This window comes from Oryctolagus cuniculus, chromosome X (assembly GCF_964237555.1).
Source record: "Oryctolagus cuniculus chromosome X, mOryCun1.1, whole genome shotgun sequence".
NCBI classification, from domain to species: Eukaryota; Metazoa; Chordata; class Mammalia; order Lagomorpha; family Leporidae; genus Oryctolagus; species Oryctolagus cuniculus.
The window spans coordinates 85,755,004-85,771,412 of record NC_091453.1 but is presented as its reverse complement, the minus strand read 5'-3'; the positions used below and the strand labels follow the sequence as shown (position 1 = coordinate 85,771,412).

Sequence of the window (16,409 nt, the reverse complement as noted above, 5' to 3'; positions counted from 1 at the left end):
CATGCAGGAATTACAATCAAGTAACCGTGCTCTGCCTTCCTTCCCAGATCCCTGTAGGACAGAGACAATTCTGGGGGTCTTTTCCAATTCTCTTTCATGCAATGACAATAAATCTTCTCTCTTTTCTCCAATACATAGTCCTAAAGCTCCTCTCTACTGAATTCGTGTTTGTGTCTTGATAAACAACCTAGCTGCTTGAAACCTTTTGCTTCTGACCAGTTTAGTATTGTTGGTCAAAAATCGAGTCATTCTCTTGATGTCAAAACCTCCCACTTTTTTTCACAAATCTTATTCTGGTTTGATGAATTAGCTCCTAGCTGCCTCCATCTTGGTCTGAAAGCCCTGCCTGGGACCTTAATTTTAGAGACTATACTTGCTGAGGTGAGAGAACATATGCCCACCCGGCAGGCCTGAAAGCCTGGGGGTGCTATGGTGCCAAGTTAAGGATCTAAGGCTCTGGCCCCCTCTTTCCCACCTTCACCTGCCCTGCCTTTCTCTTGGGTCTTCCGTTCCCCTTTTTGATTCTTCCCTGTGCTCTCACAGACCCCCCAGTGCTCCTACACCCATACCCCTCAGGGCTTTTCATTTGGATACTACACTCAGGCCTACACTTGCCTGAAGTGTTCCTCAGCCCAGCCCTTCATAGAGAACCTTTGGAACACTCTTGGGTAATTCCTAAGCTTCGGTAACTTAAGTTGTGGGCATCAGGAGAACAATCCGTAATCTCTCCCAGGTGTTAGAGCTGCAGTTTCTCTTCTGCCAACCCCTCTGGGTGTCAGGCCTGCAGATGCACCTCCCTTTCTGGCTGTAGGAGCCATTTCCCAAGTGTCCCAGTAAGTGAAGTGAGTTGGCATTATGTACAACTGTTTGAGGTAATGGTCTCAAACATTAGCACCTTTGTTTTTAGATGCCACCAGAAGTAGTTCATCTTTATATGTTGCCTACGAGACAGTAAAGATTACACAGGACTTCATGAAGGAACTCCCTCCCCACAGGCTGGAGAAAATTCACATTCCTTTGCCACTTACTTGCCTGTTTCCTGGCCTGTTCTCTCAAGGTGTTGGGCTCCCTTAGGGACTTAGTGGCCAATTCCCTGGGTGATACCAGTTACCTTCAGAATAGCACGTTCGCATTTAGCCTCCTTCTGGAGTTGGAATATCCTAGATAAGGAAGTCTGCCTCTAAAGTGTTTCTTCTGTTGACTGGAGCCCTAAAGACAATGGGCTTCTCCTTTCTACATTCCTCTTCCTCCAATCTGAAATGTGAGGCAGTCATCACCTCCATCAGTTGCAGAGGATGTTGGGAAGCTAAGCTGTGAACTCCCGGGTGCCATGGCCAGAACCCTAACAGATGTCCCTTCCAACTGCTTCTGCGGCTTAGTTCCCTTTGCATCTTGTTTTGCTCCCATCTTCCCCCTCCCCTAGTCATGTGATGCAGGAAGAGAGCGCAAATGATATGGAATGTGAGCAGCTGCCAGCAGAGACGCTGCGACATGTGACCATTCACCGGGACCCTATATATGGCTTTGGCTTCGTGGCTGGCAGTGAGAGGCCCGTGGTGGTTCGATCTGTGAGGCCAGGTAGGTGTCCCTCATAGCACCCCTCCCCAGCCCTGGCTCCTATCTCCTGATACCCACATAGCTGCCCAAGGAGCAGTTTGCAACTGTACCATGTTGCTGGAGAATTCAGGAAGAGCAGGTGAAGACTTGCCGACCAATCACTGTATGAGGAAGCTAGCCTTTCAAGAATGATAGATGCAAAGCATTGAGGCAGCTTTAAGTCCCAGACAGAGGCTGCAATTGATCATTTAATACAGTCTGGTCTTAATAAAGCTTCCCTTTGCCCTGAAAATTCATAGTAGAGCCACAATGCCTTGGATGAGAAATTACCTATCCAGTTCAATTCAACAAGTATTTATAGATTGCCTATCCTAAGCCCAGCAATGTTGTAGGAAAGTACAAGACACAGTTCCTGTCCTCAAGAATCTAACCGTCAGGCTATGGAGACTGGTGCATACTCATGTATGTCTCCTATGTACTTGCCATCACCTTGTTTAATCCTCACAGTCAAGCCTGCAAGGTAAGTCATACCATTCCAATTTCACAAATGAGGGGATGGAGGCATAGAAGAAGAGCATGACTTGCCCAGGGTCACTCAGCTGAGAGGCACCTTGGCCTGTGTGATGCCGCCTGGGGTAGGTGGGGCTTGAATGGGAGGGACCATGTGGGATAGGCCTAGCAGAGGCTACCCCTGAGCTGTGAAATGCTGCCATCATGAATGAAATGAGAAAGGACAAAAAGCACTGTTTTGTTCTGAGTATTCTAGTCATTGATAGAAAAGACACAGAAAGGAGCTTTATTCTTGACTTGCTGGGCCTGAGGCTTTAGATGTTTACAACAGTTTCTCACTCAGTCAAGAGGAGCAGCCAGAGTACAAACTGGTCTTGCAGAAATTTGATGAATTTTGCAATCCTCAAAGGCAAAGAAAAAGATTTTTGTAAGCTGTCTCTTCAACTAGAGGGCACAGCAGTGATAAAAAAAAAAATTCAGCAGTACAGGAGTTCATGGCTGACCTAAGGCTCCTGATTCAGTCATGCAGTTTGAGTTTCTGATCAGAAATTGGATTTGTCCTGGGAAAAAGGGATGAGATAAATCTTAGTAACAGACCACCAGGAGAGCCTACTTTAACTTCAAAGCAAACAGAAAGTCCCCAGGCCCAGAGGGAGGTCAGCTGTGAAAGGCATAGGGAATGAAGAGGAAGGAATTGGAATGGGTGAAGAGAAGGAAAGCCCTGGGGCAAAAGCCCCGCAAAGCCATGGGTCTGCCGGGCACAGCCCTGCAAAGGCCTGGTGCTCATTCACCTTGCTGCATCTGGCCCTTGTGGCTCCTGCATGCAGAGGACTGCTTTGGTTCTATATTCGAAGTGGTTAGAAAAGACAAAGAGGGATCCTACAGAAGAATAGTTCTGGTTGAGCAAGCCAACAAACCAATCGTGAAAGCAGTAAGAGATGGCTGCTACCCCTGCTGTCAAAGGGCGAAGGCCCATGAAGGAGGTTGAATTCTATGAGGAAGGAATATCAAGTTCTGGGAGGAATCGAGGAAAAGGTGAAGGGAGGGAGATTAGGTAGGTAGGTAGGTAGGTAGGTAGGTAGATAGATAGATAGATAGAGTGGGCTCCACATAAGAGTGGAAGTTTTGGAGGAAGTAAATAGAAGGCATGCAAAGAATTGAAGGAATTGTCCCTTGGAGGATAGAAGTACCATTTATCAAATTCTTGCCGACATCAAGCAACTATTTTAAGTACTATAATTCATCATTTCATTTATCCTCCCACCATTTTTGTGATGTATTGGTTACTATTATTTTCCCATTTTACAGATGAGATAAGGCAGACTGGGAATGATCAAGTGTCTCATCCAAGATCACAGATCCAAGATCTAGTGACTTGTAGACTCAAGAGTAGAACTCAGGTCTGTCTGGTTGCAAAGTGTGTACTATTCATCCCTGTGCTCTTAGCTCCTGAAGTCAGTGAGTGGTCAGTGGACTTGGCCTGGTGGGTTTCGGGCCACTCTGGTCAACTGGGGAATCCTGCTGCCTGTGTTGGCATAGCATCCTCAGTGTGCAGACCCCAGGCTCCAGGGCCATTGAGCTGGGCTCAAGTGACATATTTGCTGGGTATGTTCCTGTTTTTGGAATTTGGGCAGCACACTTCATTAGAGAGAGTGAGCAGCTGGGATCTGGTCCTTCAAAGTGGACGCAAACAAGAGTCAAGGCTGATTTGAGAGTGGGGCATGTCATTAAATATTTCTATCGAGCTGAGTCTTTGAAAAGCTTTCTCCAAGAAGACCTTTTGCTAATCAGAGCCAGCACAGCTTTGTGGTGCCCCTCTACCCCAGCCCTTCACCCAGCCAAGAAGGTATGGCCCTCAGACATGCCTCCTTGCTCACCCTCAGCCGTAGACATGGGAAAGAGAGAAAGTAAATTTCCAGGTGCCCAAGAGGCTGTACCTTGTTCCCCTCTTTTATTGGAGAGTAGCATCTCTCAGTGTTAAGAAGAAAGTTAAGCTCATTAGGTCTTTGAATACATCCCCATCTTCAGCATGCCTTAATCATTCAGACCAATAAGTATGAATCACGGTCAAGGAAGACAATGCCCCCATCCCACCCCCAGTTTCTCTGGTCATCAGTACCACTTCCAGCTGTCTGGAAGTCTTTTGCCTGTGCTTAAGCAGATCACTGCCGTGAAATGAAGTGTCTGTTCTTCTAGAGAACCAAGCCAGGAAAGCGCTTATGAACCTCGTCTGAGGATGAGGTCTGGGCTTAGGACCTTTTGCTACCGTCCCGCTCCCACCTGAAGGAGGCCTGCTCCGTTCTCTTCCTTCATTCCCCTGCCCTCCTCAGTCTGTCACAGGCAGCTGCAGTGGCAGCAGCAGAGCTCTGGTGACACCCCTACCCCACCCCTGCTCAGCCTGCGTCTTCTCCTGCAGGCCCCCGGGACCGCTTCGGCTCCCTCAGGCACTGCGACTCTTGCCCAGACGTGGGCTTTCAGCAAGAGCTCCAAGGCCTCACACCTCTCTCCTCTCCTCTGCAGGAGGCCCCTCTGAGGACAAGCTCCTGGCTGGTGACCAGATTGTGGCTATTAATGAGGAGGACGTGAGTGAAGCCCCCAGGGAGAGGTTCATAGAACTCATCAGGTAACAGGGGCCTCTTGGGCCTTGGCAGGAGCTGAGCAGTGTCCTCACCCCTTGTCCCACCAGTGGCTGTCCACCCTCACTCTGAGAGAGGAGCACTCCAATGCGGAGCAGCCCTAGTCAGAGCTCCCAGCTACCCAGAACGTGAGGGGCCAGGCAGCCAGGGTCACCAGGGGCCCTCACACACTCAGGCCTAGCCTTCTGCAGCCACGTTGGATAGACACAAAGAAGAGCTCCCTGCTAGAGCCTCATCTGCACCCCCCTCCTCCCAACTAATCTCCTCACCCAGGTTCCTTTGGCTTTGAGTTACTGTGCAGTGAATCAAGCCAAGTGATTGGCAAGAACCAAACCAGCAATTAAGAGAACACTCTGAGATAAGCACAGCACAAGCAAGACATTACTCCCACCTCCCCCACACACATACCTCAACCCCCGAGACGAAACACACACACACAGGAGTGGGAAGGCAGACTTCCTAGCCAGTGGGTTCAGGTAGGAACCCTGCTATTGTGGATTCTGCTCACAATGTTTGTGATCCTTAATCCCCTCCCAGATGGGAGCAGCTGAGAGAGAAAGGGAGTGCTAAGAGGGACCGCCACTGTCTGTACCTGGGGAATAATTGCGTTGCTTAGCCTGTCTCTTACCCTACACATGTCTCACATACACATATACCACATACCATACGTACTTCCCTCTCCTACACTCCACCACCATGTGTACATACTTTGCACACATTTTGTTGATAGCAAATGAGAAGCTTAGAGGCAAAGGACCTAATTTCCATGGGCTGACCTCACTTTGGAGACCTTGTCTGTCTCCCTCCAAATGGAACCATGTGTCCATGTTCTCTCAAGTCCTCTCTGTCTTGTGTGGTCTGGCTCCAACTCTTCCTGTAGCTCCTCCAAACCCTCTTAGAGTGTTTTCATGCTGCTCATCTTTCCGGGGCTCCCCAACGCCCAAGGGGCCCCCGGCCTCCTCCCTGACCTTCAAGGACAGACTTGGCCGTCTGGCTCTGACTGGCTTGGGAGGGGTTTGCAGCGCCCTCTGCCCCCCACCTCCAAAGTCCCGAGCAGGTCTTCCTTGACATGCTCCCCCTCAAGCCTCATACCTTGAAAAATGGTCTCTGATGACATATGTTTTATCTGTACTCCACGTCCAATTGTCCATGCATTCCCTATCCTCTGTCCTCTGCCCTTCACTCTCCACCCTGTGCCAATATGCAGCAGGTCATTTTCACTTGCATCACATCACGTTGGGGTTATTTCAACCTGACCCCTCAGAAATCACTATTTTTCCTTCTAGTTGATATCTTTGCACTTTAGCACATGGTAGCCTGATTTGGGGAGGAAGTCCAGAGCACCTTCACTTTCCAAACAGAGTACACAATGCCCATGAGTCATTCACTCATTCATTCCATGAACATTTCTTATTGGGTGTTTACTGTGTGCCAGGTACCATTCTAAGCACTGAAGATAGAGCAGTGAGTAAGACTAAAGTCCCTGGCAGGGTGGAGCTTACATTCTAGTAAAAGGAGACATGCTATAAGCCGTAAGCATGTTAGATGAGTAACTTTACAGTATTTTAGAAGTTGATCCGTGTTAGTGAAGAACAGAAAGTAGATCTGAGTGAAGAGGATCAGGAGTGCTGGCCACAGGGGTGCCCAATATAACTTTAAACAGCGTGGCCAGTGATGGCCTTATTGAGAAAGATGATCTTTGAAGAAATGCTTGAAGGAGGTGAGGGTGCTGGAGAAAGAGAGAAGAGAGGGTGCAAAGGCCCTAAGGCAGGGGAGTGTCTGGAATGGCTGCAGAACAGGGGAGAACAGTGTGACTGGAGAGGAGTAAGGAAGGAGGAGACTTATGGAAGATAGCTCCAGGTTGTGGAGAAGCTGGTAAGCCATCGTAAGGACTGGGCCATTCTTCTAAATGAAGTGGGAAGACATGGCAGGGGCTGCAGCAGACACGTCCAGATTACATTATGCCCCTCCGGGCTCGAGATAAAGGATTTTCCTTAGTATTTTCCCTGGAACACAGCTCCTTTCTCCTCCTGGGATCTTCCCAGACCCTGGAGCTGATTCACCCCTGGACTTTGCCTCACCAAATATGGAAAATGTTCAAAGTCCTTGAGGAGGAGGCCTTGGCATTTCTTGAATATCCAGAACCAAGGGCATCTTCACTCTGCTTCTTGAATGTTTTTGTTCTCATAAGCTTTTTTTTTTTTTAAAAAAAAGATTTTATTATGTATTTGAAAGGCAGAGTTTTAAAGAGAGGTCTTCCATCCATCAGTCCACTCCCCAAAAGACTGCAATGGCTGGAGCTGGGCCAATCCAAAGCTAGGAGCCAGGAGATTCTTCTGGGTCTCCCATGTAGGTGCAGGGGCCCAAGCAGTTGGGCCATCGTCCACTGCTTTCCCAGGCCATCTTCAGGGAGCTGGATGGAAAGTGGAGCAGCCAGGACTCAAACCAGTGCCCATATGGGATGCTAGCACTGCAGGCAGTGGCTTTACCTGCTACACCAAAATGCCAGTCTCTCCCATAAGCCTTTGGGAGGGGCCAAATAAGGAGAAGAGAAAGCAAACTATTCCTAGTTCTTTCAGTTCTTTTAAAGGAGTGTGTATTCCTGGGAGAGACTTTTCATACCTCACAGCCTCTTTGATCATTGGCATAATTCTTGGCGGAAGAGTTTCAAATTCTTTATACTTTTGAACATTTGCTATCTGGAGAACTTGGCATCCATCTGTTGCTCCATGGCTTGCGTTTTTGGTCCCTCAATTAAAACAAATCTGCTAAGTGTGAGTCATGATGACCAAATGACCTCCTTTGGGTTTTTCTTTTGAATTTCTTCTCTTGCTTAAATACGAAATTGCCAATACTCATTGTACATGGTTCCCAGGACTCTGAATGTGTGCCCTTTGAGTTCCATAATTCAGGCCTTTAGTTTTCCTTGAGAACTTTTTAGTTTACAGGTAAAATTACTCCTAAGGTTTGGGGATTTCTACAGAGAGAATGCGAAAAAGAATATAAGAAGAAAGCGTGAAAAAATGAGAATCCCCGCGGCAATAGTAATACTTTCATCAGCTGCCTGTGTGAACCACCGTGGATGGTTTGTGTTGGCCACTACAAATGATGGGAGAGGAGGCATCCATGCAGATACTCATATTGCCCTCTGTCCTAATCCGTAATCCTGAATGCAGCCCAGGGGGAAATTCTGGGGTTGCTTCTTGTACCAGATGAATACTTTGTGTATGATACACTACTCTCCCGTTCCCTCTTTTCTTTGTAGGAGTGCTAAAGAATTCATCGTTCTTACAGTTCTGCACACTCATCAGGTGAGTGTCTGTCTTTGTATCTGCCCTTCTTCCTGAGAAGAGATGACCCCATGTTGGGAAGCAACAGCATGGGGTAGAGGGGGCAGGTGCAGAGACTAGGACCAATATGTGAGCCAAGGATTTAGGAGTGAACTTAATATCTTCTGAACATCATGTCTAGTCTCACATCCAAGGCTGACTTTTTTTTAAAACTTTTATTTAGTAAATATAAATTTCCAAAGTACAGTTTATGGATTACAATGGCTTTTCCCCCCCATAACTTCCCTCCCACCCGCAACCCTCCCATCTCCTGATCCCTCTCCCATTCCATTCACATCAAGATTAATTTTCAATTCTCTTTATATACAGAAGATCGATTTAGTATATATTAAGTAAAGATTTCATCAGTTTACACCCACAGAACATAAAGTGTAAAATACTGTTTCAGTACTAATTATAGCATTAATTCACATTGAACAACACATTAAGGACAGAGATCCTACATGAGGAGTAAGTACACAGTGACTCCTGTTGTTGACTTAACAATTTGACACTCTTGTTTATGGCGTCAGTAATCTCCCTAGGCTCTCGTCATGAGTTGCCAAGGCTATGGAAGCCTTTTGAGTTCGCCGACTTTGATCTTATTTAGACAAAGTCATAGTCAAAGTGGAAGTTCTCTCCTCCCTTCAGAGAAAGAGACCTCCTTCTTTGATGGCCCGTTCTTTCCACTGGGATCTCACTCGCAGAGATCTTTCATTTAGGTTTTTTTTTTTTTTTTGCTTTTTTTTTTTTTTTTGCCAGAGTATCTTGGCTTTCCATGCAAGGCTGACTTTTTTATAAAAAAATATTTTATTTATTTGAAAGGCAGAGTGACAGAGGCAGAGACAGAGAGAAAGAGATCTTCCATCTGTTGGTTCACTCCTCAAATGGCCATATTTGCCAGGGTTGGGCCAGGCTGAAGCCACGGTCTCCCACATGGGGTTACAGGGGTCCAAGCACTTAAGCCATCTTCAGCTGCTTTCCCAGGCACATAAGCAGTGAGCTGGATCAGAAGTGGAGCAGCCTAGATTTAAACTGGCACTCTGACATGGGATCTGGCATTGCAGGTGATGGCTTAACCTCCTGCACCACAACACCAGCCCAAGGCTGAGAATTTTGAAGGCCTGTCTGTGTAGAGCTGTGTTCTATCCTGTGCCCTTTGCTTTGTCCGCTTAAGCTGCCCACTGCCCCATTTCCAAATATATCTCGCATGTCTCTTTTACTGTGCCTCAGTAAAAATAAACTACCAGTCCAGGGTACAACATCTATAGAGTTCTAGTATATGGTAAGTGCTAATCTTACTCATTCATCCATATAAGAACTTACTAAGTGAGTGATGTACAATATATGGGACTCAAAACTGTATAGAAGTTCAGTATAATGTTGCTGAAGGGTACATTTGGACAGATAGGATTATCTTTGTCCTAATGTAGACACTAACTGATCTTGTGACCTTGGACAAGTCAGTTCCATTTTTCTGAACCTGTTTCTTCATCTGTGAATACTATGTATAAATAGACCATTGTCTCCTAAGTGTGCATGATCATGATAGTTACCAGGACTACTTATTAAAAGTCAAATTCTCCAGGCTCTTCTCCTCAGGAGTGGGATTCAGAAAGTCTGGTGTCCATTGCTAGGTTACATTCTGCATCCCAGAAAATCATACTGTCTCCAAATGCACAAAGGCAGGTGCACTTGACCTCCAGCTTCCTTATCCCTTTCTAATGTCCCCCAGCCCTCCCCTGTACCCCAGCACTGATGTCCCATCCTCAGCCTCTAGTCACAGGAGAGATCATATCTGTTGGAGGTATGGGACATGAAATCAGGGTAGACTTCATGGAGAAGGCTACACCTGGGCTGGACCTTGAGGGGTGGGGCAGGATTTCCCATGGAGAGATGTAGGGAAAGATTATCCAGAGAGAGAGAGAATGTTTATGGGCACAGGTGCAGGACCTGGGCTCCCAAGTCAGGTGGATGGAGTTCTGGTCAAGCCTGACACTAACTTCCCCTTCCTGTGGCTCCCAGCCCTGTTCTGCATGTGTTTGAGCGTCACACACACACTTGCACACATATACAATTGCACATCCAAACTCAATCTGCTCACAGATGCATATACCCACATCCATGCTTATACTCACATCTGTACTCATACATCATATCCTCACACAGGAGATTCACATGCATGTATCCATACTAACATGTACACACATATGTTCCCACATATACACACTTGCACATATGCACATATACTCACACACATGCATTCTCATGTGCGCACACACACAGACTAATACCTCCCAGGTCAGTAGGCCTTTTGCAGTTGCCATTCTCTGTCCCCTAGTAGACAAGCCTCCCTAGCCCTCGCTGTGAGTGTTACCAATACTCTCCTCCTCCAACCTTACCGCACGTGCACAGTTGCCTAGTGAACAGTGGGCAAGCACTTCCCACCTTTCAGTCTGCTACCTTGATAGTGGCCGCCAGTTCTCCCCAGAACACACATGTTATATAGTTAGAATGTACTCCTCTGGTCAGAGACTCATTGGGAGTTACTCTGTTAGTAAGGTCTCCTCAAATGTCCCTTCCTGAGGTGGCGTCTGCCTGCCCCTGGTTCCTGGTATTGCTGAATTCTTCATCACAGCTGAAATACTGTATTTTCAAAACCTTTTAGTTTTGAAGTAATTGTAGACTCACTGCAAGTTGCCAAAGTTAGTGCAGAGATAGCTCAGGTACCTTTACCCTGTTTTTCCCAGTATTAACATCTTACACGACTATAGTGCAATCTCAAGGCCAAGAAATCAACAGTGATACACTGTGTGCACATAGCTCAATGTGGTTTTATTACCTGGGTAGGTTAATGTCCTTACCAAACAGTTGCTTACTGTTGTCCTTTTATAGCCACACCTACTTCCTCCCACCCCCACATCCCTGTCAACCACTCATCTGGTCCCCTTTTCGGTAATTTTATCATTTTAAGAATATTATACAAAGTGGATAATACAGTGTGGGGCCTTTGGGGATTGACTTTTTTCACTTAGCATAATGCCTTGCAGATTCTCCCAACTTGTGTGTATCAAGAATCCGTTCCATTTTATCGCTCAGTAGTATTCAGCAGTGTTTCGTGATGTAGGTGTACCCATTTGTGTAATCATCCGCCCGTTGAAGGGCATCAAGGTTGTTTCCAGTTCATGGCTCTTGCAAGTAAGGCTTCTATAAACATTCATGTAGAGGTTTGTTGTGAGCATGGGTTTTAATTTCTCTGGAATAAACGCTTGTTGCTGTGTCACACAGTAAGTATATGTTTAGTTTATGAAGGAACCCCCAGACTGTTTTCCAGAGTGGCTTATCATCTAACATTACCATGAAAATATTATATTAATGTGCTTATTGTCTGTCTTCGTCATTTGCATGTCAGCTCCATGAGTTAGGACTCTGCTATAGCCCCAGAACTTGGACGAGCACCTGGCACAGAGTAGGTCCTAATAAACCCAGCTTCCAACGATCAAAACAACCTAAACTGAACTCAAGTAGCTACATCTATTTGCAGAGTGAAGATTCTAACACTCTCCCTCATTTCCCCCAAACTTCCCCATCTCAGTGCTCCCACTACTCCCTTGTTTCCCAGATCTGACGCCTCCTTATGTCTCATCTCTCCTTATGTCAGCCTGCTGTGGCCAGGATGATTTTCCTTGTACATTTCTTAAGTCCTACTTCCCTGTGGACTTTTGTCCTTGTACTACTCAATATCTCTTCTAATATCTACAGGTTTCAAAGCATTTGTGGAAAATGGAATTAAAACATGGGTTTATTTTGGTGCAAAAACTTTTGAAGGGGGCAAGTGTTGTGGTGTAGCAGGTAAAGCCACTGCCTGTGATGCTGGTTTCCCACATGGGTGCTAGTTCCAGACCCGGATGCTCCACTTCTGATCCAGCTCCCTGTTAGTGTGCCTGGGAGGCAGTGGAAGATGGCCCAAGTCTTTGAACCCCTGTACCCATGTGGGAGTTCTGCAGGAAGCTCCTGACTCCTGGATTCATATTGGCCCGGCTCTGGCCATTGTGGCCATTTGGGGAGTGAACCAGCAGCTGAAAGATTCTCTCTCTCTCTCTCCCCCCGCCCCCCCCCCCGTCTTTTTCTCTCTCTCTCTCTGTAACTCTGGCTTTCAAATAAATAAATAAAATCTTAAAAAACGTTTGACATCCAAGCAAAGGTTTTCCTGGTATGCATTTTCCATGAACTTTGTGAAGCCCCCTAGTACATGCCTGTTTCCTTTAAGACCTGGCTGGATATGCATGTCTTCCAAACAGCTTTGCCTGAGTAACTCCAATGAGAGTTTCTAATTCATTCATTCTTCCATCAAGCATTTATTGAATACCTAACCCTTTTGGGTACTCAAAAACTAGGAATGTCATAGTGCACAGGCTAGACATGATTCCTCTCCTCACAGAGCTCCCATTCTAGTTCCTGCGCTTTCTCAACACTTGGAGCATAGAAGTGTGTGGGCACAAACACACAGGAATGACAGTTGACATATTTAGCAAGTAGTACAGTGGGAGCCAAGCCATTAGCATGTAAGTCAATAACAGCACTGGAGCAGTTTTAGAGACCTCCTAATTATACCAAGTGTTAATCCTTTTGTTGATCTACATTTGTAAAGAGGTCTCAGGTGAGAGGTCAGGTGGCACACAGGAAGCTTAGAGCAGTGACTATTTACCAATCAGTGTGAAAGAACCTCTCAGTATTTTTCAATGGGTATGGCCATACCAGTGCATCCTGACTGAATGGCACCCTTGTATACATATACAGTTGATGCCTCATTATTTTCAGATTTCATAGTTTGCTAATTTGCCTACTCCCTAAAATTTATGTGTAACCCCAGAAAATCAATACCCATAGCACTTCTCTGGTCATTTGCAGGCATGTGCAGAAGAGGAAAATTTTGAATTGCCCAACACACCTGTTCCCAGTTGAGGTCAAGTGAGGCACAACTCTGCCTTCTTGTGTCAGCTCTCATACAGAGATGATCAGAGGAGGACACAGTAGGGGGCCAAAGCAGGGGAGGGCAGCAAGCTCCAGCTCAGGGGCCAGTTGGACAGGGTTCAGGTCACAAGTCTGGCACCTGTGCAAGGGGGGGGGGGAACTCAGGCAAACACAGACAATCCCTTCAATGAAACCCTAATTTTCTGATTCTGAAAACTCAGCCTGTAGCCAAAGAGCATAAATATCCACTCCTTATAGCCACCTACCCAGGGTGGGGGCAGAGGGGGAAGCCAGAACAATTAGAACCACTGCAGAAGAACTAGTTTTCCACGGAGCTTCTTGAGATATAGCACTTGGCAGATGGTAGGTACTAAACCATATTTGCTGAGTTAATGAACGAATTCACTATTAATCTTGGCAATCAATGAGTATCTTTTTTGCTGTGCCTACATGGTGCTTGGTAGTAGACATGGTAATATAAAATGCCAACTCTTCTTGTACATCCTGGTTGGGGAGGTGAGCTATAAGCAGTATGGATGAATAGGAAATCCAGGGAGGAGAATGGAGGATTGGGGAAGAATTTCGGAAAAAAGTGAAATTTGAATAGGGTTTTAAAGAAGAAATGGCATTTAGTTGGTCTCTAAAAGGGACACTGGGGACCCTGAAGGGTGAAGATGGGGAAAGACAGCAGTGAGGTGTGTTCAGGGAGCACAGAACCGCCAGGTACAAGAGAAGTGATATTAGAGGTAGATGGGAAATGAGGATGGAGAGTCAAGTGTGGCTTGTGGAAGGCCTTGGAGGTCGGAAAGAGGGCCTGTTTGTCTCCAGGCAGTTCTATTTGCAGGAAGGAAGGCCTCCTGATAGGATAGCTCTCCATTGTCCTAGGCGCCTGCAGTGGTTGCTATGGGAATTGATTATACATAGACTCAGGTGTCAAAGACAGTGAGCCAGCAGAAAGACAAATCAGAAAGCAGTCAAAGCTTTCGCAACCTGAGCTCCCCTCTTTCACAATTTTAAAAGTGGGGCTGCTGACCAGCCTCTGGTAACCACTATCCTAGTCTCCCTTCTGAGATCAACCTTTTTATATTATACAGTTAGATCAGGGGGCTAAGTTCTGGTTTTCTATTGCACAGTAGGGTGACTATAGTTAACAATAGTGTCTATTTCAAAACAGCTAGAAGAGAAGATTTTTGAAATAATGCAAGTTTGAGATGATGGATATGCTAATTATCCTAATCATTATATAATGTATACATGGAAGAGAAGATTTTTTTTAAGATTTATTTATTTTGAAAAGCAGAGTTATACAGAGAAGGAGAGGGAGAGGGAGAGAGAGAGTGGTCTTCCATCAGCTGGTTCACTCCCCAGGTGGCTGCAATGGCCAGAGCTGCGCAGATCCGAAGCCAGGAGCTAGGAACTTCTTCTGAGTCTCCCACGCGAGTGCAGGGGTCCAAGGACTTGGACTATCTTCTACTGTTTTCCCAAGCCATAGCAGAGAGCTGGATTGGAAGTGGAGCAGCCGGGACTCGAACCAGTGGGCATATGGGATGCCAGCACTGCAGGTGGCGGCTTTACCCGCTACACCACAGTTCCAGCCCCAAGAAGATTTTGAAATAGTGGAAGTTTGAGATGATGGCTATGCTAATTAATCCTGATCATTATATAATGTATACATTGTATGGAAACATCACATTGTAACCCCATAAAATATACAATTATCACATATCAGTTAAAAACACAACTTAGAAAGTGGGGCCCTATCCTGCACTAAAATGTTTGGCTACATACATATTTGATTTTGGCCAAGATATGAGTGATCACAACACTGAATTCTGTACTAATAGAGCCACCAAATTAAAAAATGGTCAAAGAATCAGCAGCTGCTGAATTCATCCCTGAGGGAGAGGCAGGCTTTCTCTTCTATTCCTTATTCTACCTAGCTGCTGGCTTCATATTTGCTTCAGGGGGCTTGCAGTAGCCCCAGAGGTACTTAGCAATTCTAGTCCCGTGTTTCAAGCCAAAATTCATTTTAGCCAGAAAGAGTGTCTGTTGCAAAATGAGATTCCCAGCTGCTTGGAGAAAAAATAGAGCCAGTGAAGAGCTCAGATGTCCCAGCTTTAAGGTACTCAATTCATCTATGCTTAATGAGCTAGGGCATCTTCACCAGTCTAGATGCCTGGGCCTTACTCTGAGATTCTCACTTTCTAAGTCTGTTGGGGGCCTAGGCCTCTGTGTTGTCGCAGGCACTCCTCAGAGGTTCTTTCATCAGGCAGGTTGTAGAATCCGTGGGTTAGTGTGTACTAATGAATTGGTGTAGAGGTTGGCAAACTCCTGTAAAGAGCTGTGCGGTAAATATTTTGAGCTGTGCGGTCCATACATGATAGAACACAAGCAGACATAGGCAATGCATAAACGAAGATCATGGCTGTGTTCCAGAAAAATATTATTTGCAGAAAGAAGAATCTTGGTGGGCAAGATTTGGCCCAGACAGGCCTGTGATTTGCTGACCCCTGAATTGTGTTTGTTACCTGTCCTGGGTACCATATTTGCATTTTGACAAGGGCTTTCCCAGCTCTCAATATTTTAATTCAAAGGTGCAACCTTAGTATTAAGAATTTCAGGGGCAGGCGTTTTGACCTAGTGGTTATGAGGCCCACAATCCCACATTGGAGTACCTGGGTTCAATTTCAGCTTCCTGCTAATGCAGACAGGAAGCTCAAGTAATTGGGTACTGACCACTCATGTGGAAGACCTGTGTAATGGTCCCAGCTCCCAGCTTCAAGCCTCTGCCCAGCCCTAGCTGTTGCAGGCATTTGAGGAGTGAACCACCAGAAGTAAGCTTGCTGTGGGTGTGTGGGGGTGTGTGTGCGCACGCGTGATTGTGTGGTGTCTTTCTCTGTCTGCCTCTCAAATACATTTAAAGGGTGAATTAAATTTTAAAAAGAACTTCAGTCTCTACAGCTGAGTTTTGAAGGTGGTTCAGGCCAGGGAAACCTTTGGGAGCCCCCCTCATATCACATTGCAAGGCAAGCCTCACCTGTGCCTAAGCATAAAGCTAGACATGACTTCGTGACATCTAGCAGAGACCAGCTGGCAATGAGTGAGTCACCATCAGCAAATGAGGCTGCAGGCCGAGAATAGGATGGAGTTTTAGAGACCAACAGGACAAGGGTCAATGAGGATTGAGGCATAAACAAACTGAAAATAGCTCTGAAACGGGCACCAAGAAATGATTATAAACCCTGAAAACATTGCCAATGTAACTTCCTCCTGGGTGGTTTTGCTCCTGTAAATATCTGAATCTTTTGTTGGTAGTGGTACAGACAAAAAAAAAATTCTAAGACAGGATCTAATCTTGTCTTTTTGGTAGGGTTAGCAAGGATGTCATCTCTTCCACTGTAGC

General features: G+C 46.1%; 1 protein-coding gene across 6 annotated transcripts in view; it reads left to right on the top strand.

The window, feature by feature from the left end:
- FRMPD3 (FERM and PDZ domain containing 3) overlaps positions 1 to 16,409 on the top strand; it is a 146,352-nt gene that overhangs the window by 76,367 nt on the left and 53,576 nt on the right. For 3 of the 6 annotated variants that reach the window (XM_070067469.1, XM_070067474.1, XM_070067468.1), the window contains exons 3-5: positions 1,424 to 1,578; positions 4,588 to 4,690; positions 7,969 to 8,014. In XM_070067469.1, the coding sequence (XP_069923570.1) occupies positions 1,431 to 1,578; positions 4,588 to 4,690; positions 7,969 to 8,014 (297 nt within the window). In that variant the 5' untranslated portion in view covers positions 1,424 to 1,430. Of the gene's footprint in view, positions 1 to 1,423; positions 1,579 to 4,587; positions 4,691 to 7,968; positions 8,015 to 16,409 lie in introns of those variants that run through there. The other 3 variants (XM_070067471.1, XM_070067470.1, XM_070067472.1) reach the window with 3 other exon arrangements.